At 45.6% G+C, this 26,491-nt stretch overlaps 1 protein-coding gene across 9 annotated transcripts in view; it reads left to right on the forward strand.

Annotated features, from left to right (window-relative positions):
- TRMT2B (tRNA methyltransferase 2 homolog B) overlaps positions 1 to 24,604 on the forward strand; it is a 584,889-nt gene extending 560,285 nt beyond the window's left edge. For 6 of the 9 annotated variants that reach the window (XM_069613012.1, XM_069613010.1, XM_069613009.1 and 3 more), the window contains 3 exons: positions 22,613 to 22,732; positions 23,022 to 23,121; positions 24,111 to 24,604. In XM_069613012.1, the coding sequence (XP_069469113.1) occupies positions 22,613 to 22,732; positions 23,022 to 23,121; positions 24,111 to 24,237 (347 nt within the window). In that variant the 3' untranslated portion in view covers positions 24,238 to 24,604. The remainder of the gene's footprint in view (positions 1 to 22,612; positions 22,733 to 23,021; positions 23,122 to 24,110) is intronic. The other 3 variants (XM_069613015.1, XM_069613014.1, XM_069613017.1) reach the window with 2 other exon arrangements.
- The last annotated feature ends 1,887 nt before the right edge of the window (positions 24,605 to 26,491 follow it).

Raw genomic sequence — 26,491 nt, forward strand, 5'->3', positions numbered from 1 at the left:
AAAACCAAAGTCCTATTCTTCCCTGCCAAAACACTTCCTCCTCCCTCCCCTCCTCCTTTCCTTTCATTCTCTTTTCCCCCTCCCAACTCCCCTTCTCTCCTCATCCCCAAAACCTTGGTCTTCACATTGACCCCCAACTCTCTCTATCTCGCCACATTTCTCTTACTGCCAGATCTTGCCGCTTTCACCTTTATAACATCAGTAAAATTTGCCCCTTCCTAGCCTTTCATGCGACTAAACTCTTAACCACCTCCCTCACCTTCTCCAGACTTTTCTACTGCTCCACTCTTTTCTTTGGACTCCCCTCCACTCACCTCTCCCCCCTCAAATCTGTCTAGCAGTATGCCATCTGCTCCCTCTGCCTTCTCTCACCTCACAACTCCATCTCCTCTTCTCTCACCTCACTAGGTTGGCTCTCATTTCACTCCCAGCTCAAATTTAAGTTCCTCTGTCTAGTGTTCAAATCACCCTATGGTCTTGCCATCCCTACCTATCCTCCCTTCTCACTTTCTATACTCCTTCTCGTTCATTTCCAGCTACTCGCTCCTTTCCACTGGAACCGCCTCCATCTCCCCATCTGCTCTACTCCCTCCTACCCTACTTTCCGCACTTCTCTAAAATCTTATCTTTTCCATTTACCTCCCTAACACCTTTTTGCTTCCTCTCTTACTTCTGTTTCTACCACTATCCACAACTCCTACTCCCTCTCTCACCTTGGTCCCTCTCCACTCACGCTTAACCTCATCACTAATGTAAATTGTTCTTTCTACTGTTTTCTGGTTTTGATTCGATTGTTCTATATTTTGCTGGTTCCTCTTGTAAAGCGCTTTGTTGTAAAGTGCTATATAAATGTAATAAATACTAAATACTAATTGTGATTTTTTTTTTAAAGAATTGACTTTGGATTTTAGTTTCTTGATTTATGGTGGGCATTTTGCATGCACTGTGCAGGATATAGCAAGCTTAGTACCACAGAAATACCTCTATGCTTTTCTTTTTGTTACAAACTTTATTTATTTCTCAAGAGTGCAAATTATAAACATATATATGGGAGCAGCAAATTGTTTTTTATCCACATTCCCCCCCCCTATTAATTCCCATCTTTATGGTCCACTCGCTCATGAGTTTAACTGTTATAACTCTCCCCCTCGCCAATATAACTTTTCATCAATTGGGTGAAACACAACATCTCTATTCAGCACCTGTGGGTGTAATGCGGTCCCAACTTCCTTCCAAAGGCTTTTCTTTTTACAGGATAGACACCCTGTGGAGTAGCCTGGGTTTAAAGTACATGTGTTCCCTGTCGTCCATGAACTTGTGGAACGGCATCCCAGTGTTCAAGTATTTCGAGTAGGAGCCATATGCCATAGCAGTTACTTTTTCCATCGCGTTCATTCCCCACAGTCTCACCCACCACATGGCCACCACCGGCCCGTGTTTGTTCTTCCATGCCTGTGCCAAAATGATTCTGCCCGCACTCAGCATGTGGTTGAGAAGACTGGCCCTATTCCCTGTGTTAGCATAGCTCCCTTCCACTGCTTCGCCCAGTAAGACTACCACTGAGTCAAGAGGCAACGGTGTCCCACCACCTCTTTGATATGGCTCAGAATCTCCTTCCAGTATGTCTCTGCCACTGGGCAGGTCCACCACATATGTATTAGGTCCCCGGGTTGCCCACAGTCCCTCCAGCATAATGGGGGGTAGTCTGGATTGATGGAATGCATTCGATGTGGCGTCATATACCACCTCAGACAGAGTTTTACGCTTCCTCTTTAATTGAGACACATTTGGAGACCTTGGCAACTCAATACCATATACGGCTCCATGTCTCCCCCGATATTGATTTCCCCACATCTAACTCCCATTTCTGCATATATGACCCGTTTTTTTCCGGGTCCACCCTGCACCTCAGCCACCCTAGTCTAGACACCCCTTTCTCCGGACTCCCTTCTTTTACAGTGAGTTCCAGCCCCATTGGGTCCCAAGTTGCTCCCTCCCGGACCTTTGCGTTCGTGATCCAATGTCTAATTTGGATGTAGTGGAAGCATTCCCCCTCGGGGATGTTACATTTTTCCTTCCAACCCTCGGATGTTAAGGGTGACCCAAAGTTCTCCCAGTGTTGGGGCTGCTCCCCTACCCCCCCAATGTGTCCAGAGGTCAGGGTGCATTCCTGGAGTGAAATCTGGGCTATACCACTGGTGTTAGAGGGCCTCCCCCTATTTTCATCCCTTTAACCCGTAGCGCTTTATCCCAATACCATAGGGTGGCTTTAGTTGTTTCCAGCAGTGTACCCCCTTTACCTCTATGCCTCGCTGTGAGAAATCCCAAGCTCTCCAGGGGTATCCTAGTTGCTTCTCTTTCGAGGGTCGCCCAACGGTTTTGGTTCTCTCTGGGCACCCACTGCAGCATGGGCGCTACTTGAGCTGCCCATAGATATCTGCGGAACTCTGGTGCCCCCAGCCCCCCTAGTGCTTGTGGCCGAAATAAGACTTTCCTGGGGACCCTGTTTTTTTTATTTTTCCAGATAAAAGACATGACTTCCTTTTGTATGTTTTTAATTGCTGGGCCTTGGATACGTATTGGGAGAGCTCCTGTCACATATAGAAACCTGGGGAGGAGGGTCATTTTGACTGCTGTTATGCGTGCGAGCCAGGATAGCTTCTGCATATCCCAACGTTTGAGATCTCCTGTCAGCGTTTTCAGCAGGTCCGGCATATTAGCCCCATATAGTCTCTCATACGTGGGTGTTAGGTGTATACCTAGATATTTTATAGATTTCTGTTCCCATTTCAGTGTGTGGCGACTTTCCTAGTCTAACACGTGTTCTGGGTCCTCAGTAATATTAAGCGCCTTGGATTTGTGATAGTTACTGTGGAACCCAGAGACCCTAGCAAACTCGTCCAACAGCTCTATCGCTTTTTGGAAGTGCGTTTGTTGTATCCTTTAGGAACATGAGGACGGCTCCATGGCCATAGCGAAAATCAATGGTGACAGTGGGCACACCTGCCTCGTGCCTTTTTCGGATAGGGATACTTTCAGTGAGCTGTCCATTAATCATCAGCCGCATGGTTGGATTCCCATAATTAGCCAGCACCATGCGGGTGAATGTTGGCCCGCACCCATACTTTTCAAGGGTCAGTTGTAGGAACTTCCAGTTTAAGCTATCAAAGGCTCTAAAGGCGTCCAATGCCAGCACCGAAAACCGCTGTCCTGATCTACGTCCCCACTCGATGGTATCTATAGCTCTACGGATGTTGTCGTAGGTGTGCCGCTCTTTCACAAAACCTGCCTGGTCCGGGTGAATTCTCTTCGGGAGGATATTTGCCAGCCTCTGGGCCAGGATTGTGGAGTACATTTTTGCGTCCCCATTCAGTAACAAGATAGGGCGATAGCTCGCACATTCCGATGGGTCTCTATCCGGTTTTAGCAGTATCACCGTAGTGGCTGGGCCCATGTCCCCCGAGGTTCGCCCCGTGTCTCGTATGTGATTAAATAATTTTGTTAAGGGGCCTACCAGGATAGTTTTAAATCTTTTATAATATGCATTACATAGTCCGTCTGGGCGTGGGGATTTATGTCCCTTCAACCCCCTTATGACCTCCCCCACTTCTTCCTCATATATGGACGCTTCTAGCCTTTGTCTGTCCAATTCAGTGATCTGTGGCAAGGTCACTTGCTCCAGGAATGCTACCTGCGCCTCTCTCTCCAGGTTCTCCCCTTTCAGGTTATTGATGTAGTATGAGTACATGACTTCAGCTACCTCTTTATCCCCTCTCGCTAAGTCCCCTCCCAGGTGTTTAAGTTGAGTAATGTGATTCTGTGTTTTCTGCTTTCTTAATTTGGCCACCAGAAATCGATTGGCTTTGTCCCCGTTTATATAGTAAGATTGTTTAGTTTGTAGAAGAAGTTGCAGTTTCGTCTGCCAAATGTGTCTCCAAGGCCGCTCTAGCTTTTTAAGTTCCCGCCATGCTTTCTGTGAGCCTTTATCTCTATACTCTGCCTCAGCCTTTGTTGTTTTGGCCTCCAATTCCCGCCTCACTGTCTCTTTTCTTTTTACATAGTTTTCAGTGTGCGTGATAAACACGCCCTGTACCAGCGCTTTGCTGGCATCCCAAATGGTGGCCCAATCCACCCCCTGTGTAACATTTTCATGGAAGTAGTTCATCAGGACCAGTTCTATGTCTGTCCTGAGGGCTTGGTCCTTTAGGATTATTTCATTTAGACGCCATGGCTTCCGAATCTGTTGCTGCGGGGGGATGGGTTCCACCCTCAGGGAGACCTGAGTGTGATCTGACAAACACTGCACCCCAGTACCTACATGCTTTTCTTCCAGACACAGGGAGGCCTTGATTGACAAGAAAAAAAGTTCCTGCTTAACTAAATTTGCATGATTGGCCTCCCACTTCAGTACTTAACTTATCACAACACTCAGAGCCCTGCAGTCTATATCACTGTTATTATTTGAACTATAGAGGCGAAGTGGAGGGCATTTTGGCCATTTGAAAGTTAAGTGTCAAATGTTATTGCTGAGATAAGCCGGACGCGGTTCCTCTGGTCCTTCCTGTATACGACTTTAACTTTATATTCAGCAAACTCTAGCAATACTTGCTTGCTCCTGTCTCCCTTTTGTGTACGTCGTCTTCTGTTTGTCTTTAAGCTGTCACTGCCTGCAAATAATAGTTGCCGAGAGGTTGTTTGCAATACCCCTCTTGGTCTGCAGTACCTGCAGGCCTAGCCTCCCTTTCTGTCTCCCCCACTCTTTTGGATTTCAAGACTTGGCTATGGGCTCTGAGCTTTCCACGACACAACGTCCTCTTGCATTAGGGACAAATGCATTCTTCATGTTTTCGACGTGTGGGCCATTCACTTGTAAATATTTCAAAGTATGGAATTTTTTGACTCTGGGTCAAAAGGGGTTTCAGTGGCCACTGGAGGGGTTGTTTCAGGTGGACCACCTTGTTGTCTTGCGCAAGGCCTTGGAACAAAGAAAGTGTAAAGTGTCTGATGCTCATTGGCCAGCTTATTTTGCATGTTACAAATTGTCTATGGACAGATTGCATGACAGTCAGACTAGATCGCTTAAGAACTCTCGGGCTAGGTTGGAGAAAGAATTAGAGCAGAACAGGCTGTTCTCAAAAGCTGCCCGGCAAAAGGGTACACCCACTAGCAAAACAGGCCTTTACCCAAGTGCCTCTGCAGATACCAGTAGAGATGCTGGTTCAGGATGTTTTGGGATTGTGTGGCAATGCTGGTGTGTTGAGAGTTCAGGCTGGTTCCTTGGTCTGAGTGTCTGTGGTAGGCCTGCTGCAGACTGTGGGTGTATTGGATAGTGGATTGGCCGCATTGCAGGCCGCTGGAGAGACTATGTAGGTGGGAGCATGAGACATGTCTCCTTGTTCTTTGGAATGGAGTGAGTGGAATTTGGATTGGAGTTTTGGAGTTTGGAGTGGAGGTACCCAGAGTGTTGTTGGTTTCATACTTTGGTCGCATTACCCCGTGTAGTTTCCCTCGCACTTCTTTCCGTGCCTTTATCTTGGTTTCTGTTGAGGAGGGTCCCAGGAGGATAGCTTAACAGCAACGTGCGTGCTTTGGAAACAAGACGACACAAAGCAACACAGGTTCGATCCCTGGGTCCGCGCTTAGAAACCTCTGGGTGTTTAAGCGCGTTATAAATACGCAACTAAAACAAAAAAAAACAATTACGCAAAAAAAAAAACAATTCCTGTAACAGCGCCTCGATGCCCGTGGGCTGTGTGAGCGCTTTAAAAATGCAAAGTAAATAAATAAAAGGGAGATATGTTTTGTCTTGTGTTCCCTGCTTTGGTCCTGCATGAATGCTTGTCTGAGAGAATGCCTGATGGAATGTTATGCCTATTGAATGTTTTGGTGTGAGTGTCCCTGTAAGCTCCATGAAGGTCAGTTGAAGTGAAGCAGCCTTTGAGAGAGAAGGCCAGTGGATGTCTCCTTTACTTTCCTACTTACTTACCCTTGGAATTACCTGATGTATATACCTTGTCACTGGAACTTAGCAAAGAGGTTCACTTCCCTTACCTGCGTATCAGACCATTTAATTTCACCCTGCAACACTCGCCTCACCTGATGGCCCGCAAACCTCCTTTTCCACCCCTACCCGCCATGCCACCGCCAACTGTCACACTCCCCCCAACCGCCCACGTCACAGCAACCTGCCAGACCAGCTACTCTCCACCACCCTCCCCTACCTCTCACACCCCCGCCTGCACCCCATACGCCTCATTTTCCTTTCCCACCACAACCTCATCTTCCTCCCCCTGCCCCACCTCCACTTCCCCCCCAGCGGCTTCTACTTACACGCCTCCCTGGACCCGCTCTCAGCAAAGAAGGTTTGCACCTCAATGTACATCCACTGCCCTTTCTACTCCCCAGTGCTTTCCAGGCAAGATATTCAATTGTCACATTCATTTACGTCTGAGCAACCCTCGCTACACACTGTGGGTGCCTCAACATCCCCTGCTCCATCCACCCTCATGCCTATGCGCACCTTCTCTCAGGCTAATACTGATGCGGAACCTATGAGGATTCACACTCCCTGGAGCTCCACTCCTCACGTTGCCTGAAAACCACCACCGCTTTCATGGAACATTTGGACACAGTGATTGCCTGTTATGATCCCACCATTGGGAACCTTGAAAGTCTTACGAGCTGTGCTCAAAGACACTCTATACAAAAATGAATTATGGACAAACTGCAATTGCCTGACACACTACCAGAAGGTAAGAATATTATCGTTCTTCCCGCTCTCATCAAAGAAAATACTTGGTCAAATCTTACTGAGCAAAGACTGCATCTTTCAAACAGAACCAATGTGAATAACCTGTGACTGCCTATCTAGACTGACTGACTTTTCTTTATTATTTACCAAATTATTTTGTGACAAGTCTGCTTCTGGTAATTTCTAACGAAATAAAAGGCTGGAAAAATCTCGATCCGACGAGAAAATGAGGGATTCAACAAGTCAGGGCTCCAGTCCATCGAGGGTTCCCTCAAAAAAGCATAAAAACTTGACTACTCCGACGCCCTCGCTAACCCCATCGGCGTCGGAGCCGTCAACACGTGTCGAAGTCGACTCTGACAAAATCGACTTCAACTGCAAAGTCGTGGTTGACGATTTCTTCAAAGTTGTCGAAGCCAACAGTAACACAGGAAAAGGTTTTCAAACCCATGCCAAAGAAATACTTTTTCAAGTCTTTAACCTCAATCTATGAAGACAATGAGCCTTCAGATAACACACCATCATTTGGGTTGAAATATAGCACCCCTAATGTGCCAGTAGAATTGAAGAGTCTAGGTTAAAAGACTTGCATGATAACTTACAATCAGCCAGTGGTATAGATAACTCTTTAGAACTGGAATATGGTAAACCAGATCCAACTGATCACACTGACTTGTTATATAGGCAGCTAATGAGCAAGGTGGTAGCATTTCTAGTTTGGAGCAGTCCTACACCTTCTTTCGAACAGGATGACCTGATAGATATTTTAGATCAGGGTCCCCAAAGAGATACATTTTTACCTCTTCACATTGCACTACAAAAAAGTGTCTCATCAAATTAGGAGATGCCAGAGACTGCGGCTGCAGTAAATAAACATTTTGCAAAAAAATATAGGCCATCCAGCAGTGACCCAGAGTACTTAACAAAACACCTAATACCAGAAGGTTTGGTGGTCCAAGCTGCTACATCAGCCAAACAATCAGCATAGCCCTCTATTCTTCCTGATGGGGATGATAAGAGAGTGGATGCCGGACCGAGAAAAATATTCACTGCTGGTAGCATGGCTTTAAAATCAGCAAAAGCAACTTATTCCATGTCAAAAATCATGTTTACCCTGTGGGACTGCATAGCTATGGCGGCTGACCACATCCCAGAAGGGAAAGAAAGAGATGGCTTCCTGGCTATCATCAAGGATGGTAAGGAGGCAATGTGTGAATGTCTCCAGTCAGGTCTGGATACTGCAGACACCATCAGCAGATCAATGGCAACTAGAACCATGTTGCACAGATTTGCATGGTTGAGGAAGTCCAGGTTTGCACTAGATGTGCAGTCTAGACTCCTCAACATGCCCTTTGACGGCTCGAGGCTGTTTGGCAGCAGGCTGATGAGTGTTTGGAAAAGCTGCAGACCTCGAAAGCGGAAGCTAAATCTCCGAGTGTCGCCCTTTGAGAGCCTCAACATTCCTACTCCGGTTCATCATCTTGGCAGGGTAAGTCCTTTCAATTCTACTCCTCAATTGGAAGAAGAAGAGGACAAGCCAGTCTAAGAGGTCAGACAAGATTCCCTCTTGGTGGGCCAGGGAGAGATGCTAAGTCAGCCCAAGCATCAGCAGTTTTACCCTCTGCCGCCCCAAAACCACTTTGAGGCCTTGACTCATGACCCCGGTGGGATGCAGACTTACTCAGCATCTGAAAGAATGGCAGAGCATTACTTTGGATGCTTGGGCACTATAAACCCTGGCCCAAGGTTACTTCCTTCCTTTTGAAAAAAGGCCTCAGGATCACCCACCGGGGCCGCAACTCTTTCAAAGTTTAGGAACCGCTTCTTGTGCAGGAATTGTTGGCCCTGCTAGAGAAAGGTGCTATAGAACCGGTACCTGTGGCAGAGAGGAACAAGGGTTGGTACGCCCCGTATTTTCTGATACCAAAAAGGATGGAGGATTGAGACCCATCTTGGACTTAAGAAACATGAACAAGTTCCTCAGAAAGGACAAGTTCAAGATGGTTACCATTTCCTAGATCCTTCAAGCTCTCCAACTCCGACTGGATCGTGTCATTGGACCTTCAGGATGCTTACTTTCATGTGCCTATCCATCACAAGCACAGAAAGTACCTGAGGTTCGCAGTTGGCGGTTATCATTATCAGTTTAGAGTTCTGCCATTCCGCCCAAGGGTTTTCACCAAGTTAATGGCGGTTGTGGCAGTTAGTCTTAGGAGAGGAGTAGTCACGTCTATGCCTACCTGGACAATTGGCTGATCAGGTCCCGTTCACCCAAAGCAGCCCAGGAACATCTCAGTGTAACCTGCCACTCTCTCCACAAACTGTGCTTCTCTGTCAATTACAAGTAGTTCCACATGATACCATCTCAAAGACTCCAATTTATTGGAGCAGTCCTGGATGCTTCATCAGGGAAATCCTCGCCAACCGAGGTGAGACCTCAACACATTCTGCAGATGATCACCAAATTCCAGAGTGCCCAGCGTCTTCCGGCCTTTGATTTTTTGAGGTTGCTCTGCCTCATTGTATCCTGCATTTTCTTGCTGACAGAGGCTCGCCTGGGAATGAGATCCATCCAATGGACTCTCAGGACTCATGTTCCCAATTCTCAGGCAGAATGTCAGACCACCTACAAGTTCCAAGCAGAGTTGCTTAGGACCTTCTGTGGTGGGCTTGCAAGGAAAACATTCTCAAGGGAGAATCTTTTGGCAGCCATGGCCGGAGATAAGAGCCTCACTCACGGGTGGGGAGCCCACGCCAAGGAGCTGGCATTCAGCGGTCGTTGGTGTCCATTAGAGTCCAAACTACACATCAACCTATTGGAGCTGAGGGCAATCAGACTAGCGCTGAAGGCCTTTCTGCCATCTGTACGGGAATAATGTCCTGATAATTACGAACAACACAGTGGCCATGTACTACCTCAACAAGAGAGGAGGTGTAGGGTCCATGCCACTGTGCAGAGAGGCAATGCACCTCTGGTTCTGGGCCATTCAAGAATGAATCTCCCTATCAGCAGTTCACCTGGTCGGAGAGGAGAACACGGCGGCTGACTCTCTGAGCAAGCAGAACACGGACTCCCGCGAGTGGGAACAAGCTCAGGAAGTCCTTTGAGATCTTCACCCTTTGGGGAACCCCTCAAGTGGATCTGTTCGTGATCAGTGTCAACCTGAAGTGTGAACTGTTTAACTCCAGGGAATTTCCTCCAAGAGGAGCTCTTGGGGACACGTTCGTAGTGGATTCGGAGTTTCTACTCCTGCACACTTTTCCTCCAGTCCCCGTCATTCTTTATGGGATCAGGAGGTTGAGAGAGTTCGGGGAATACATTAACCTAATATCCCCGAATAGGGACATGAGGATGTGGTACCCGGACCTTCTGGACATCTCCATCTGCCCTCCAATTTGTCTTCCACAAAGAAAGGACCTTCTCTCATGAGAGGAGGGTCGAGTTCTCCATCCAGAGGTCAAGGCTCTCAACTTTCACGCATGGTTTCTGAGTGGTTGATATACAAGGATTGAGACCTTTTGGAAGGCCAGCAAAAAAATCTGTGTACCGCTGCCGTTGGAACAAGTTCAGCAGTTGGTGCAGGGATAAGGATGTGGATCCCTTTCTATGTGATACACCTATGGTGCTTTCTTTTTAATTAATTTGGCTAATCTGGGGCTCCAGATTGGAACAACTAAAGGTTACCTGGCGGTGCTATCTATTTTCAAGCACTCTTCAGAGGAAGATTCATATTTTTTAATCCCTCTGATTGTTCAATTCCTAAATGGTCTTACTAATGTATTTCCACCGGTTCCATTCAAAGTCCCTGTTTGGGATCTTAACCTTGTGTTAAAATGTCTAACATGCATTCCTTTTGAGCCAATACACTCATTCCCATTAAGACTATTAACCTTGAAAACTGTTTTGCTAATAGCAATAACGTCAGACCGCAGGGTAAGCGAGTTGCAGGCACTTTTCTGTAAACCCCCACATAATGTTTTCCATAAAGACAAGGTTGTTCTCAGAGTTAAACCTTCTTTTCTACCTAAGGTAGTCTCCGACAACCACTTGTCGCAAAAGATCATTTTGCCAACTTTCTATCCCCCTCCTCATCCTGGGAAAGGAGGGGGAAAGATTACATACACTGGACCCAAAAAGGGCTCTCAGTTTTTATATATCAAGAATGGCTAAATTTCATCCAAATGACCAATTATTCATTGGCTATACAGGCCCTAAATTGGCGTTAGCTGTGACAAAACAGACCCTATCCGGATGGATCATCCTGGCTATTAGGGAATGTTACAGTTTAGCAGGCAAAGAGCCGCTGGAAGGATTGAGAGCACATTCCACTAGGGGCATGGCTACCTCTGCTGCTCTTCAGAGAGGAGTTCCACTCAAAGATATTTGTGCAACGGCCACTTGGTTGTCTGTTCACACGTTTGTGAAACATTACTGCCTGGATTCTTCTTCCAGTCAAGGAGGACAATTTGGAAAAGTAGTCCTTCATTCAGTCCATGATAACAATTGAGACAATTCATACTCCCACCACCAAATGATTACTGCTTTGGGAGTCTATCATAAGATGAGGAATACGTGGGAGGACACAATCCATTCGGAGAACAAGTTACTTACCCCTGGTAACGTTCTTTCGATTGGATGTTCCTCCGACGTATTCCTCATCCTCCCTTCCAGCCTGCGCCGCCATAGAATTTACATGTCCTTACACTACGCTTCCTTGGATCCTACGCTCTATGGTACGACTGGTAATTACTCTACTGGAGGGCTAAAACAGAACTGAAGCCAAGAGGTGTTGCATGGGCTATTTATACTGATGATGACATCGACAGTCGAACGGAGGCCCTCAGGGATATCGACTTGATGAGATGGCACACAGCTCTCTGAACAAAATAATTTTACAAAGCAGCTGATGCTGGAAGGATAATTATCATAAGATGAGGAATACGTGGGTGGAACATTGAATTAAAAGAACATTACCAGAGGTAAGTAACTTGTTCTTTCAAAGAATATTTATTCAGTTAGTCTGGTCAAAACGACTTGCCACACAATGAAGTAAATTAACAAACTGACCCACATGGGCCAGAAAAGTGGCCCACTTTGACCAAAAAAAATGCCCTACACTTGCTTTTTGTGTTTTTTGTTCAGACATTGCCCCTTGCCGTATAGGCCAATCCGAGCTTGCTCTACTGCATAATAATGTGCTCTTTCATAATAATTTTAATTGGTTTTAGTTCTTAAAGGTCTTGATTAGTTATTCCCATGCAGCTCTTTAGTCCTATTATCGGATTGGTTATTCCCCTTGCAATGCGTTTCCTTTCATATGCTTTCTTTCTGCCGCTTATGCCTGGCAGCTTAAGCTGATCATTCTGCCTACTGGTACTTGTGGGTAATTGGTGCAGGGGTGTCAAGGGCGTACGAGACCCTGTCTTCCATTTTGGAGTCAGGCAGATATGAAAGGCGGCATGGCGGCTCCACTTTGCAGGGCCCAGTGGTTCCTTGTAAGACTGATTCTGCTCATGAACACACAGGCGTGTTTGTGTCTGAACTGAGAGTCTGCACCAAAACAGTTGTTGCACTTGCAACCTGGCACAGTGAAGCCAGCGAACGCTGCCATGATCATTAAACAGTTCTCTAACATGGCAGACTAATACCTATGCCAAAGCTTGGCAAAAGGGCTCACTTCACTAAGTGTTATAACTATCTATCTTGGAGGCTGTTGGCAGTATTTTCTTTAGCATCCATAAAGCTTGAGGGAATTGGGTGGGGTGTAATGTAGCTTGTTGTTAACTTGAGACTGTGTCAGTGTTTTGACTTTTAAATGGAAAAGCTGCAAGCTCAGTGCTGCTGACTCTAAAGTAAATCCCCCGTTCACTTGTGTTACTCCAATAGTAGCTGCCCATGGTCTTAGATTTGCTCCAAACAAAGAAGTGTGGCAATGTATCCCAGGCCCTCCTACCACCGCAGGGCTTTGCACTGGGGCCTGGGAAATAGTGAAGCAAATCTGTGATTTTCGGCACACACTGAAAAGATAATTAATATTGGTTGTTTATCAGATTGTATTGGTTTTAATGTAATTCACAGGCAATACACTCCACGTGCTATGCTACCTTACTTAGATGAAACCGGCATTTGTGAATAGATATATTCTATTAGGATGCATAGAATGGATTGGTGGTAACCTTAGAGATGGATATGAGAATTTGATTGTTCAGTTAAACATTTAAAATATGGCACATTTAGCTTCATGCAGTGAAAGAATTGGGCAGGAACAAGATGGTGCTGTACTCTGGCTAAGATTGGCTTGCTGAAGCGCTGTTATAAAAGATCTTTTTAAAACAAAAATGTAATAAAAGCTGCATTAAAATAATTTAGTAATCCAGAACTATTCACATTCACAGGTTGGTGAAGCCAGCCCAACCCAACTCTGTGGTCAACCAAAAGCCCTGCTTGAAGGTTGGTTGTGGAATGACATCATGGGCTCAGTCCAGATGGACCATTCACAGTGACATGATTGAGAAAGGTAGCCTGAGGGGCATCTGTCAGCAAGCCCTTGGGAAAAGAGTTCAAGCGCCAGTCTTAGTAGTTAGATATTGATAGATTAAATAACATGTTGAAAGATTAAATAAAATCACTGTGCATTTAAATAAATGACAATGTATTCAAATAGCAGGTAATGGCAAAAATAATTTTCAGAGGATCTTCTAGTTCATTTTGTGCATTACGTGGGTTTTTAGAAACCATCTTTTGAAGGGATTGGTTTCTCCAACGTATTCCACATCTATGTCAGGTAATCACAACAGCTGTGCTGCTTTGGAAAGGTTTTCGGCTTCTGCGTCCTCGAGGGCCTCCGTCGAGCTGACGTCACCGGATGTTATAAGTAGGACGCACGATGCCCGTAGCCTCAGTTCCGTTTTTTCCACGAACGTGTTCGCTTCGGAGATCTCGGCGCACCACGGTTCTTCTGTTACTTCTATCGGTTCTTCGAACTTGGTGTTTTGTGAAGATATCATGTCTAAGTCTTCTTCTACCCCGCGGTCGGGATTCAAGAAGTGTCGGGACTGCGGTTCCTAAATGTCACTCATTTACGGACCCGCACGATGTCTGCCTCTGGTGCCTCGACGAGGACCACGCCACCGATGACTGTGATGATTGCCAGTCGTTAACGTCGAAGGCCTTGCGGGAGCGGAAGAAGAAGCTTACAGTAGGTAGGGTTTCCAAAACTCCGAAAGTCGAAATCCACGGGGCTTTCGACCGACGATTCGAGGGGCGACTCTCAGCGTCGTCGGCGTAAGTCCAGGGGGTCTCGGTCCTGGAGTGGTTCCCGCCATTCCTCTGCCTCCTCGAGGCACTCGCGGAAGTGCCATCACCGGTCGCCTTCCCCGTCCTCGTCCGACGGCAGGTTGCTTGTCCCAACAAGCATTCCTCTCCTGCGGAATGGGATGCATTTCATACGGAGATGATGGCGATTTTCCAATCGCAGGGCTCCGTTCCATCCGTGCCTTCGAAAGAAGCCAGCAGGGAACGTGGTAGGGCCACCGCTCGCACACCTTCGTGCTCGGGCGGTCGGCGCGATCATCGGGAGCCTTTGAGGCCCCGATCGGACAAGGTGGATCGCTCTAGCCATGCCCGCTCCAGGTCCCGGTCCTCGACGCCCTCGAGACCGGCGGAACCTGTGAGGTCTTCTAGGAAGACGTCGACGACATCGGCGCCATGTCCTGCCGAGGCCGCCGAAGGACACGCTCGGGGTACCGTCCTTGAGGCCAGTGTCGAAGCCATTGGTGCCACGCTCGACGTCGGGCCCTCGACACCTTTTGTGGAGGCTGTACCGGAGTACCCCGTGCATCGGTGGAGACTCTGAGGAAGGCCCTGAAGAAGTCAGTGAGGCCTGTATTTGAACCTTTTTCTGTGCCCTCATCCAGGGATTTATTCCAGCCTCTGGATTATATCTCTGAGGTGGATGAAGGGTCTGAGGAAGGTTTGGTACCTGATGAGGTTCCTGACAACCTGTTATCTGGTCATAGCAAGTTGGAAGACCCGCATCAGTCTTTGCACGACGCCAGTGGTCTTGATACCTCCCCGGAGGTCGAGTTTGGCAGGCCTGAGCCTGGTACGCGGGCTGAATCTTCGTACAGGCGCCTCATGTCAAGCGTGACGGAGTACCTGGGGTGGTCTGTGCCACCAGTGGATTTTCTGCAGGATGACTTGACAGATATCCTTGACAAAGGTCCATCCACTGACCCGGTGCTGCCATTTCATATGGCTTTACAGAGAAGAGTGGCGGCGGCTTGGTCTGCTCCGGAGAGTCTCCCAGCAGCGGGCAAGTCATTGCTGAAAAAATACGACCCCGGCTACTTGACTACACACCCCACTCCGGAGAGTTTGGTGGTGCAGGCGGCTACGGCTCCAGCAAAGCAGGCGTCGTACCCTGCCATCCCTCCGGATAGGGAAGACAAACGTTTTGATGGCTGAGCGAAGAAAGTGTTTTCTTCGGGGGTATGGCTTTACAGGCATCACATTTTCATGAGCCACAATGATCCTCTTTTTAGGGGCTGAGTGGGTGAGGATAATCAAACACAAAATCAGAAAGAGTCCCACAAATCAGCTTCCTTCCCTTACCGCTACGAGTGAGCTACCCTAGATGTATACACATTTAGTTCTTTGCATTTTTTACCCCAAAACAAGGGCTCTTAACCATGTAGATGTTGAAAAAATATACATATTTTAATATTTATCACAACATATTAAATACACAATGTTAAAACAGTACATAGATTTAGCCACATATTATTGTGTGTGCATTTCCACTGAAGGCGTACAAACCAAACAAATAAGAAATCTTAATTATGCCTTACTATGGTGGATACTCCACAAGGAGCCACCGTTCTTGTTCATGCCCTTCCCAATCTATACGGGCAAAAAAGGAATGTGCCAACACTTGATACAACAATGTGTTTCTAGAACCAACATGGAGATGTATCTCTTGACAGAATAAGCAAGGCCAATATTCCCTATTGCGTATCCCGTTGGTCCTGTCCTCAGGGCACTCGGGCTTAATTCATGTTCTGGTTTTCACACATTAAATGGTGCACCACAATTTGCAATCTCTCTAAAAGGCAAAAAACAAACAAACTGCGCTTAAAAACATGGTATTCAACTTTTTGTGCAAAAGAATACTGTGAAACATCTATAACAACTTCATCTCTGTTATTTAAGCAGCAGGGATATATTCGTTCTTGAATGGTATCATTATTAACCACTTTCACACTTTTCTATAACATTAGATGTGATTTACTCTATTTATATCCAGTGTCTATAATTACACATTCTCCCTCTAAGGTTTACATTTCATTAATCCAACATTATTTACCTGTCATTAGTCCAACATTTTTTGAACAAGAGCGGTTTGTCACTCTAGCCTATCCTTAGGGCAACACTTATGCAATTGTTTTAAACCTCCACTGATCAAGTGTACCTTTGTACTTATTTCTCCCTCATTTGTGATTCACGCTTCCCAAATGCTCACCTTTTGTTGACTTTTCAGCTGTTATGTTCTTATTGGAATTGCTCACCTGTCTACCCTATAGGCGATGTTGCCTCCCAAATGTATCCTTTGTCACAGACCAAGGCAAACCGTCTTTTGTTTAATACACAATCTTAATCTGTAATAGAAACAAGGCTCTATGTTGTTTATCAATAATCACCTCAAAAATTCTTACTTGAGAGAAAAAGTGCGTCTTCAACATCTTTGCAATCAGGATGTAGCTTACCCATAAGATTTTTCTATCTTCAAAATTGTTTCGATGTAAACGAGAAGAGCTTCGTCTTTCTTCGCTCTTAGCCTGGCTGTGCTGAGCGTGATCTAAATCATAGCAATGAACAACAAAGAAGGGGGCAAAAATAAGTTTCCCTTCTAGGTGCCTCATGACTAAACATGTGCATAATGCCTGTCTCTCACCTCAGCGTTTAAGCTGCAACCTTCCGTCCCGCTCGCGGATGACAACTGCTTCCCAGCAGTGCAGCGAGCCTACTGGCGGGTTGGTCCGTCTTTTATGGCGGCTCTATTAGTATCACGTGATGTGCGCACGCAATAATGTGCCGTCACATCACGTGTCTCGATGCTGTGTATTCTGCAGATGTCCTTTGTATAGCGCGATTAGTGCCATGTTGCCGCTACAAAAGCCTCTGATTTCCTCCCTCTTTATTTTGACATAAGTACTTCAAATTATTTTGTGATGCACCGCATGATAACTTGCCGCAATGGTACGTGACCCGCGGCCATCTAACTGTGGGCATCTTATTCAAAGATGGAACCTTTGAACGTAGAAAATTCCATTTGTATGAATTCAATGCCGCCTTAAATGTACCTGCGGTGATGTTCACCAAAGTGGTGTACCATGTGCCACAATCACCCAAAAACAGCGGCCATTTACCTGTGGGTATATCATCCAACAGTGTAGTGTGATGGACTCTTATCCTAAATGTATCCCTATAGAAGATGTTTTGCCTTATTTAACACAGGGCTTGTATGATAGTTGAACTTACAGCTCCTATATCTCATTCACTTTCTATGGTGAATGAAGAGCGACCATTCAATGGAAATGTTTAGTCCATTCTTAACAGTATCTAGGGAATATATCCATTTCTGTTCTGCTTGTCTTAGTTTTAAATCCATGTTCCCGCATCTGGGTTGAGCTAATATTACTTCTATGATGAACCAATTAATATCTTGCACTCCATGATGGGCATTTTTGAAATGTGCCACTAAAGGTTTTTCAGGTACCTGGTTCTTAACACAGAATCTGTGTTCACAGATTCTCTGGCGGATTGGTTTCTTAGTTTTACCAATATATAACAAGCCACATGGGCATTTAATCCCATAGACTACCCATTTTGAGTTACAATTTGAAAAATGCTTTAGTTCCCATTTTCTCCCTTTCAGGTCTATGTGTTTCATATTGGATGTTAATTTGCAGACCGAGCATTTTCCACATTGAAAATGGCCGACTACCGGAGGTAAATTCCACAACGTCAATTGACTATTATGCCTATCCCTGATTGGTGCTCTATATGTATGTACGAGCTTATCTCTCAAATTTGGCATGCGTCGAAACGCAAAGCGTGGTTTGCTAATTGAAAAATCTTCGGTGTTATCCGAGAGGTTATCCACCAAACATAGTTCGCAGGTCTATGAAAAGAGCCAAAAACACTCCTAGAAATAATTGCTTGACACCTCAACCACGAGTCACAGAGGATAGGATCACTTGTGTGTCCACATTTTCGCCGATAAGAACCGATTTGCGGAGATGTATATTGAAGAATTGGAACATCATTAACACTGAAGATTTTTCAATTAGCAAGCCACGCTTTGCGTTTCGACGCATGCCAAATTTAAGAGATAAGCTTGTACATACATATAGAGCACCAAGGGCATGAACAAGAACGGTGGCTCCTTGTGGAGTATCCACCATAGTAAGGCATAATTAAGATTTCTTATTTGTTTGGTTTGTACGCCTTCAGTGGAAATGCACACACAATAATATGTGGCTAAATCTATGTACTGTTTTAACATTGTGTATTTAATATGTTGTGATAAATATTAAATTATGTATATTTTTTCAATATCTACATGGTTAAGAGCCCTTGTTTTGGGGTAAAAAATGCAAAGAACTAAATGTGTATACATCTAGGGTAGCTCACTCGTAGCGGTAAGAGAAGGGAGCTGATTTGTGGGACTCTTTCTGATTTTGGCTTTACAGGCAGCCAACTCTGTGTGTGCCTTAGCACGTTTCACTCACACTATGTGGAATTGTGTGTCTTTGGCGGCTGAACATATTCCCGAAGGGGAGGAATGGGATGGTTTTCTTGCCCTCGTTCAGGATGGCAAGGATGCCATGTGTGAATCCGTTCAGTCAGGTCTGGATGTGGCAGACTGTGTCAGCCGGTCCATAGCGGCGAGCACCGTGATGCGCAGATTTGCATGGTTGCGGAAGTTGGGGTTTGCTCCTAACGTACAAGTCCGGCTTCTCAATATGCCCTTTGATGGTGAACATCTTTTTGGCAGCAAGGCTGACGAAAGCCTTGAGAGGTTGTAGACCTCCAAAGCTGCAGTAAAGTCGTTGAGTGCTGCAGTTCACCAACCTCTGACTTTTCGTCCTAGGGTACAGCAATGGAGGGGGAGGTTCCTTTCGATACTACTATTATTTTGGTAGATCGAGGGGATCTGCAAGTCAAAGGGGCCACCGTAGGAGTACCAGAGATGGAAAACAAGGTACTCGAGGTGCCAAGGCCACTCAGGCAGTTGCCTCTTTGCCCTCAGGCACTGCCGCAGCCGCTTCAGCTCAGTCATGAGGCCATGTCCCATGGTTCGCCGGTTGGGGGAAGGCTGGCGCAGCATCTTGTAGAATGACGTGCCATTACTTCAGATGTGTGGGTTCTGGAGATCATAGCCCACGGCTACTGTCTTCCTTTCCGGCAGAGACCTTGCGATAATCCACCAGGGAATCCCTCTTTGAAGAGTCCGGATCCGCTCCTTGCACAGGAAATCAAATCCCTGCTGGAGAAAGGCACCATAGAATTGGTGCCTGTAGCGGAGAGGAACAAGGGATGGTATTCCCCTTATTTTTTGATCCCGAAGAAAGACGGGGGGATTGAGACCCATCATGGACTTGCGTGGTTTGAACAAGCTCCTCAGGAAGGACCAGTTCAAGATGGTCACTCTCTCTCAAGTCCTCCAGGCCCTTCAGCTTCAGGACTGGTTGGTGTCTCTCGACCTCAAGGACGCTTACTTTCATGTGCCGATTCATCCCAAGCACAAGAAGTACCTGAGGTTCGTGGTTGGTGACTCGCATTTTCAGTTTCGGGTCCTGCCGTTCGGATTGACCTTCGCCCTGAGGGTCTTCACCAAGCTCATGGTGGTGGTGGCAGCGTATCTCAGGAAAGGGGGGATTCACGTCTACCCCTACCTGGACGATTGGTTGATCAGGGCGCGCTCTCCCGAGCAGGTCCTGGATCATCTGTCAGTCACTTGCCACTCCCTTCACAAGCTGGGCTTCTCCCTCAACTTAAAGAAGTCCCACTTGACCCCTACCCAGCGGCTCCAGTACATCGGAGCAGTGCTCGACACTTCTCTGGGGCAGTATTACCCTCCCCAGGTGAGGGCTCATCACATTCTGCAGATGGGGCACAAGTTTCAACATGCCCAGAGTCTCCCGGCGTTCGAGTTCTTGAGGTTGCTCGGCCTCGTGGCATCCTGCATTCTTCTGGTGCCAGAGGTCAGGTTTGCGGATGAGATCTCTGCAATGGGCTCTCAAGCTCCAGTGGTCGCAGTCCTCCGGCAGGATGTCGGATCCCGTTCAGGTGCCGCCCTCAGTTGCCCAGGGTCTTCTGTGGTGGGCCATCGAAGGCAATCTGATGAAGGGGGCTCCTTTTTGGCTACCGTGGCCGGAGGTGACAATCGTGACGGACGCACCTCTCACGGGATGGGGAGCTCATGCTAACGAATTGACAGTCAGCGGTCGTTGGTCTCTGTCGAAGTCCAGACTCCATATCAATCTGTTGGAGCTGAGGGCCATCAGGCTAGCCCTGAAGGCTTTTCTGCCGTATGTGCGGGGGAAGAATGTCCTGATTCTGAAAGACAACAAGGGGCCATGCACTACCTCAACAAAAAGGGGGGGCAGGGTCTCTCCCTCTGTGCAGAGAGGCGATGCAGCTCTGGTTCTGGGCCATCCAGCCAGAAATTTCGATCTCGGCAATTCATCTGGCCGGAGACGAAAACGTTGCGGCGGACGCTCTGAGCAGGCAGAGCACGGTCTCTAACGAGTGGAGCTGGCTAAGGAGATTCTCCTAGAGATCTTCGCCCGATGGGGGACCTCACTAGTGGATCTCTTCGCCACCAGTGTCAACCAGAAGTGCGAAAGATTCTGCTCGCGGGACTTTCCTCCAAGAGGAGCCTTCGTAGTGGAGTGGTCCTTCCCTATGCTGTACGCGTTTCCTCCAGTCCCCGTCATTCCACAAGTGCTGCGGAGGTTACGGAGGTTCGGTTCCCGAATGATCCTCATTGCTTCGGCATGGGCCAGGAGAACGTGGTACCAGGACCTTCTCGACATGTCCATCTGCCCTCCACGCCGTCTTCCCTACCGAGACAATCTGCTCTCACGGGAGGGGGAGGTCAGGTTCTCCATCCAGAGGTCAAGTCCCTCAACCTTCATGCTTGGCTTCTGAAAGGTTGAGGTATAAGGATTGGGACCTCCCTGAAGACATGATGGACGTGTTACTTTCGGCCAGAAGGCCCACAACGAAGTCCCTGTACCGCTGCCGTTGGATAAAGTTCTGTGACTGGTGCAGGGTTAAGAATGTGGATACTTTTTCATGTGCCATTCCTGTGGTTCTGTCCTTTTTGCTTTCATTAGCCCACAAGGGCCTGCAAGTGGGTTCCATTAAAGGTTACCTGGCGGCGCTGTCCATATTTAAGCGCTCGTCTGAGGAGTGTTCTTATTTTAAGATTCCTTTGATTTCTCAGTTTCTGAAAGGGCTCACTAATGTGTTCCCACCATCACCTTTCCAGGTACCCAGTTGGATTTTGAACCTGGTTTTAAAATTCGTAATGGGTGCTCCGTTTGAGCCTTTACTTTCTTGTCCTTTGAGACTGTTGACCTTGAAAACTGTGTTTTAATTGCGGTCACTTCCGCTCACAGAGTGAGTGAGTTGCAGGCACTTTCCGTTAAGCCACCCTTCACAGTGTTCCATAAGAACAGGGTTGTCCTTAGGGTTCGTCCTTCTTTTCTTCCGAAAGTTGTGTCGGAATTTCATTTAAACCAGAAGGTCATTCTTCCGGCGTTCTATGTTCCTCTGTATCCTGGTAAGGAAGAGGAGAGGCTCCATAGGTTGGATCCTAGGAGAGCTTTAAGTTTCTACATCTCACGCATGTCCCGGGTCAGAGTGGACGATCAGCTCTTTGTGGGATACGCTGGAAGGCGTTTGGGAAAAGCTGTTACTAAACAGACTTTGTCTAGATGGATTATCTTGACAATTTCTGAATGTTACCGCTTGGCGGGTAAGGACCCTCTGTTAGACTTACGGGCCCATTCTTCTAGGGGTGTGGCTGCCTCTACTGCCCTGCAGAGGGGTGTTCCCATTCGTAACATTTGTGAAGCAGCCAAATGGGCCTCTGTCCATACATTTGTCAAACACTACTCCTTGGATTCTATCCATGGGCAAGATTTGGCCTTTGGCAAGGCGGTCCTCTATTCTGGAATTTAATTGGGCATTCTAAAATTCTAAATTCTTTTCCCACCTCCTTACGTTGGTACTGCTTTGGGAGTCTGTCCTAGATGTGGAATATGTCGCAGGAACCAATCCCTTCGAAGAACAAGTTACTTTCTTACCTGGTAACGTTCTTTCGATGGGAAGTTTCAACGACATATTCCACATCGTACCCTCCCAGCCTACCCTCTACAGAATTTCTTATGCGATTGCAGCTTCCGTTTCCGCAAGGCTTTCTGTAGTCATACTGGCAGAAGATTGGTGCCACACGTTCTGGGAAAAAACTACAACTGAGGCTACGGGCGTCGTGCATCCTACTTATAACATCCGGTGACCTCGGCTCGATGGAGGCCCTCGAGGACAGCGTATCGACACAGATGCCGAACATTTTTCCGAAGCAACACAGCTGTGGTGATCACCTGTCAGAGATGTGGAATACATCGTCGGAACATCCCATCAAAAGAACGTTACCAGGTAAGAAAGTAACTTGTTCTTATAAACTGTGCCTCTTCCCATTCACTGCCAAGGCACAATCTTCAAGGTTGATGCTGGAGCCTCCCCCTTAGCAAACGGTTTGTGATTTCTTCTTCTTTCCTGGTCAGGAATCTCAAACTGCCAGTTCCACTCTGGGAAAGCAGAGGTAGTATTGCCACAATTACTCTTGTCGCTGCAAGAAGACCTTCCTCTCACTGCTGTGGTGAACCCGTCCAGGTCCGGCCTGCGTAAGTAACACACAATAAATATTACAACAGTAGCACACATCATGCCAAGTACTTGCGTTGTGTGCATATCCTATCCCAAACAACATGAATATTCTACTGGCTGGTCAAGAGTGGGTGTGATCTGTGGACTAACATGGGTAATCTTTCCCCCGGGTTCTATTGTACTGTATACATAATTGTCCATGCAACAATGCATTTTCCACGAGCCACAGAAATCGACAGGATTTTTATTTGTAAAATACTGTTTGAAGGGAACTTTCAAAATATACATATATGTGTATTTTTTTAGACTACCACGTAACTAGAGCGATCCGAAACTGTAGGAGGATTCAAAGCCTGGTTTATGTTTCCTGCAAGCCTGAAGGAGAAGCCCAAAGGAACTTTCTGGAGTAAGGCGCTGTTCATTGTTATTTGTCTCTTTGTGGTATCAAGTTCTCCTGTTTCCACCCACGCATACCTTGCTTTCTTTCTTGCTCTGTCTTTCTATTCATAATCAATGAGTTGGGTTAATGTGATGGCCAATTATTTATGTGCTATGATGTAATGGGTTCTAGTGGTATACAAGATCTATCAATTACTATTATTATCTGCCCAGGTCATATTTTTGCTTTCTGAAGGACTATAACATGTGCTCTCCGCTGCAGAATCTTGGCTGCTCCAGTACTTTACTGTTGTATTATATACCATGCACCATGGCGTAAACTGGCCATTCTAGATCTGCTTTCTGAGTCATAGGACGAAGCCATAAGTGAGGGCTTATAATACGGGGGTGACCTCTACCAAAAGGGCTACAATTGAAATCATTTAATGGTGGTGCAGTGGGCCTATGGAAGCCAATATGAACAATATGTCACTCCTTTGTGTGTAATGGAGCTCTGACCATTCCAGTGCTATATGATACATACTCTTGTGCAGTGGAATGATCATAGGATACACAAAATAATGTAAGGTTTATTTTAAAAGATGCACATTTGAAATCTTTATATCCACACTACTTTCTGATGATTTTAGAGCTGCCATAGGATACAGTTTGAGTTAAATACAACTGCTTGTTGTTATCCCTGAGTTAAATAGCATCTCAAGAGGTCTCCATTTTTAGAGAGACAGCAGGTAACTTCTTAGACAGGTGATTGTTTTTAATTTGGGAATGTTCATAAATCCTCTGGTTATATTAAATGAATATAAGTATATGCCATCTGCCTACAAACAGAATCCAGGAAGGTGATTGAGAAGCTTAGTTTTGAAAGCAGTCAGTACCTCATCTTATCTTTCAGGCTGCTGTGTAAATTGTGTTGACTCCACATGCATACTGTGAACTATACACAAATTCATTGAACATGCTACAAACCTAACATCTTTGTTGAACCTGTAATTTCAGGTTGTGCTGTCCCCCAAACGCTCAAAAGAAGCTCTTGGGTGAGCCTTTCAAGCTAGAACGTGCCGTCCCTGTTGACATGTTCCCACACACAAACCACTGCGAATTAGTTCTGCTTTTCGAGAGGTGACTTCACAAAGCTGTTGGTCGAACAGTGCCCAAGGAAGCACATTCCACACAATAGAAATGGAGACATTGTGAATGAGGCTATCCTTTACAAGGAAGATGAGACAAAGAAGCAAATGTAGAATGATCTGGATTCCGGCTTCTACCAGACTGAAACAAAACCTAAATGGATGGAATGATGGCACAAAGGAACCCAATAAGGTCAATAATTATTCAGATGAAATTAAGTGCTGGCTAAAGAGAGGATTGTCCGTGTTACAAAGTACCACATTTTTTATGTTCTTGCTGTCTTTTTAATTTTAAAATGTGATAAAAATTCCATAATGTAAAATGAATAAAAGATTGAGTGGCTCCATACAGATATCTTAAAAGGCCTTTATCTGTTTTGTTTTTATTAGTGATTTGTTTTATCTAACAGACAAAGCAGTGCCATACTATTCTGTCATTGCTCATAATGGTGGCCATATCCCAGAAAAAAGCTGATCAATTCTTTCATAAAGGTTCTCAGTATTTGGAGAAGAAAACACAGGCTGGGAAAGTCAGACACGGGATTGGTATGTGAAAATTACAATGTTGAAAGGAGATGGGGATTTTTCACAATGTGATGGTGGAAATTGGAGACTCACAGGTGGCGGAGATGCATAGTTGAAGGTGGTGTTTCAGAGAGGATCAGAGACACAAAGGAGGTTAGGGGAAGATCATGAACAAAAGAGAACTTTTTGATTAAATATAATTGGCGGTCGAAGGTTAAGACTTAAAAGCTCACAGTGACTCCTAGATGAAAAGGCACAACACAACCCACACATGTATATCATTGCATCTAAAATACATTATTTTATTCATGTCCAACAGATACATCAGTGTTTTTCTCATTTACAAGATTAAAGCGTGTGTGACTAACATTATAGATATTGTCCCTAATGAATGCAGATACTTCTTGAAAACTAAATAAGGAAGAAGTTATGACGGCAACCAGTGACACTGAAATTGGAATGCAAAGTTGACAACAGATGCAGAAGTTAAACATTTTTTATTTAATGTGTTTATAAATATGCCATGGTTTCAGCGATAAAACCTTTCATGCTATCTAATATACAAAATACATACAGTACAATCAAATGAACATTAAAATACATATTACTTCGGTTCAAATTTCACATTCTACATTGTTAACAGTAATTCCATTTTGAAAACAAACCCAAACCTCAAGTACAATGTGAGGAGTCTGGAATGAAACTCAGACACAAGTTAGCCATGTTGTTGGTTAAAGACTTTTATTGAAACTAAAAGGTTTAAAAAAAGGCCTCTCCGACCCTGCTCTAAGAGGAATTTCCCTAAATAAACCAAAACTATAGATCTGTCTGTGTCAAAATCAAACTGTCCTTGTATCCAAAAGTTCTATTCTGACCCTCACACTAAAACTAAATTATAAAGGTGAAAAGGGAAATGTCTTTTATCTTTTGTAGTTCTTGCAAAAGTGTTCATAAAAGAAGAATAAGTGGTTCCAACACAAAATGTTCTTTATATCAGGAGAGCCTTTGCGCAACAATGGGGTTCCCTTTCCATGAGTTTCTCTTCCTTGAAGTTTCAACACAAAAGGTTCTATACATCGGAAAAGCTCTTGTTCCACAATGGAATTCCCTTCGCCTGGGTTTCTCTTCCTTGAAGTTTCAACACAAAACTGTCTTTACAATTGAAGAGCTCTTGTTCCACAATGGGGTTCCCTTGCCCTGGATCCCTCTTCCTTAAGTAAAACAGTTCCTTGTGTCTTGTTTGCTGCTCAATTGCACTGCCACAGAAGTTTCCTAGCATTGTAATCCTTTTTGTCAGGACTAGGATTTTCTTGATATGCTTAACACAGTTCTGATATTTCTGTACTTGGGAGTTCTTAACATACCTGTCTTTGCCTGGTATACTCTCCTGCCAGGACTTCTGCTTTTTACACACTTCTAACTTGCCTGGTATACTCTCCTACCAGGACTTTCTCAGGTTCACACACTCTTGTTATTGCCTGGTATACTTTCCTGCCTGGTATTCTCGTATTTGCAAACTGCACTTGCCCAGTTTTTCTCTATCTAGGGGTTTCTTGCAATCTCATAAAGTTTCTAACCATTTCCACAACTGTATATTCACTTGATTGGATATTACATCCTCTTGATATACCTTACGTCTTGGTACTGCCATGTATTTACATTCCATACATTCACACACTGATAAGGGTTTCACGTCTCTTCCCCTTTTTACAGTTTTTTTCTTCA

Source organism: Ambystoma mexicanum, chromosome 5p (assembly GCF_040938575.1).
Source record: "Ambystoma mexicanum isolate Mex_15411 chromosome 5p, UKY_AmexF1_1, whole genome shotgun sequence".
Lineage (NCBI taxonomy): Eukaryota > Metazoa > Chordata > Amphibia > Caudata > Ambystomatidae > Ambystoma > Ambystoma mexicanum.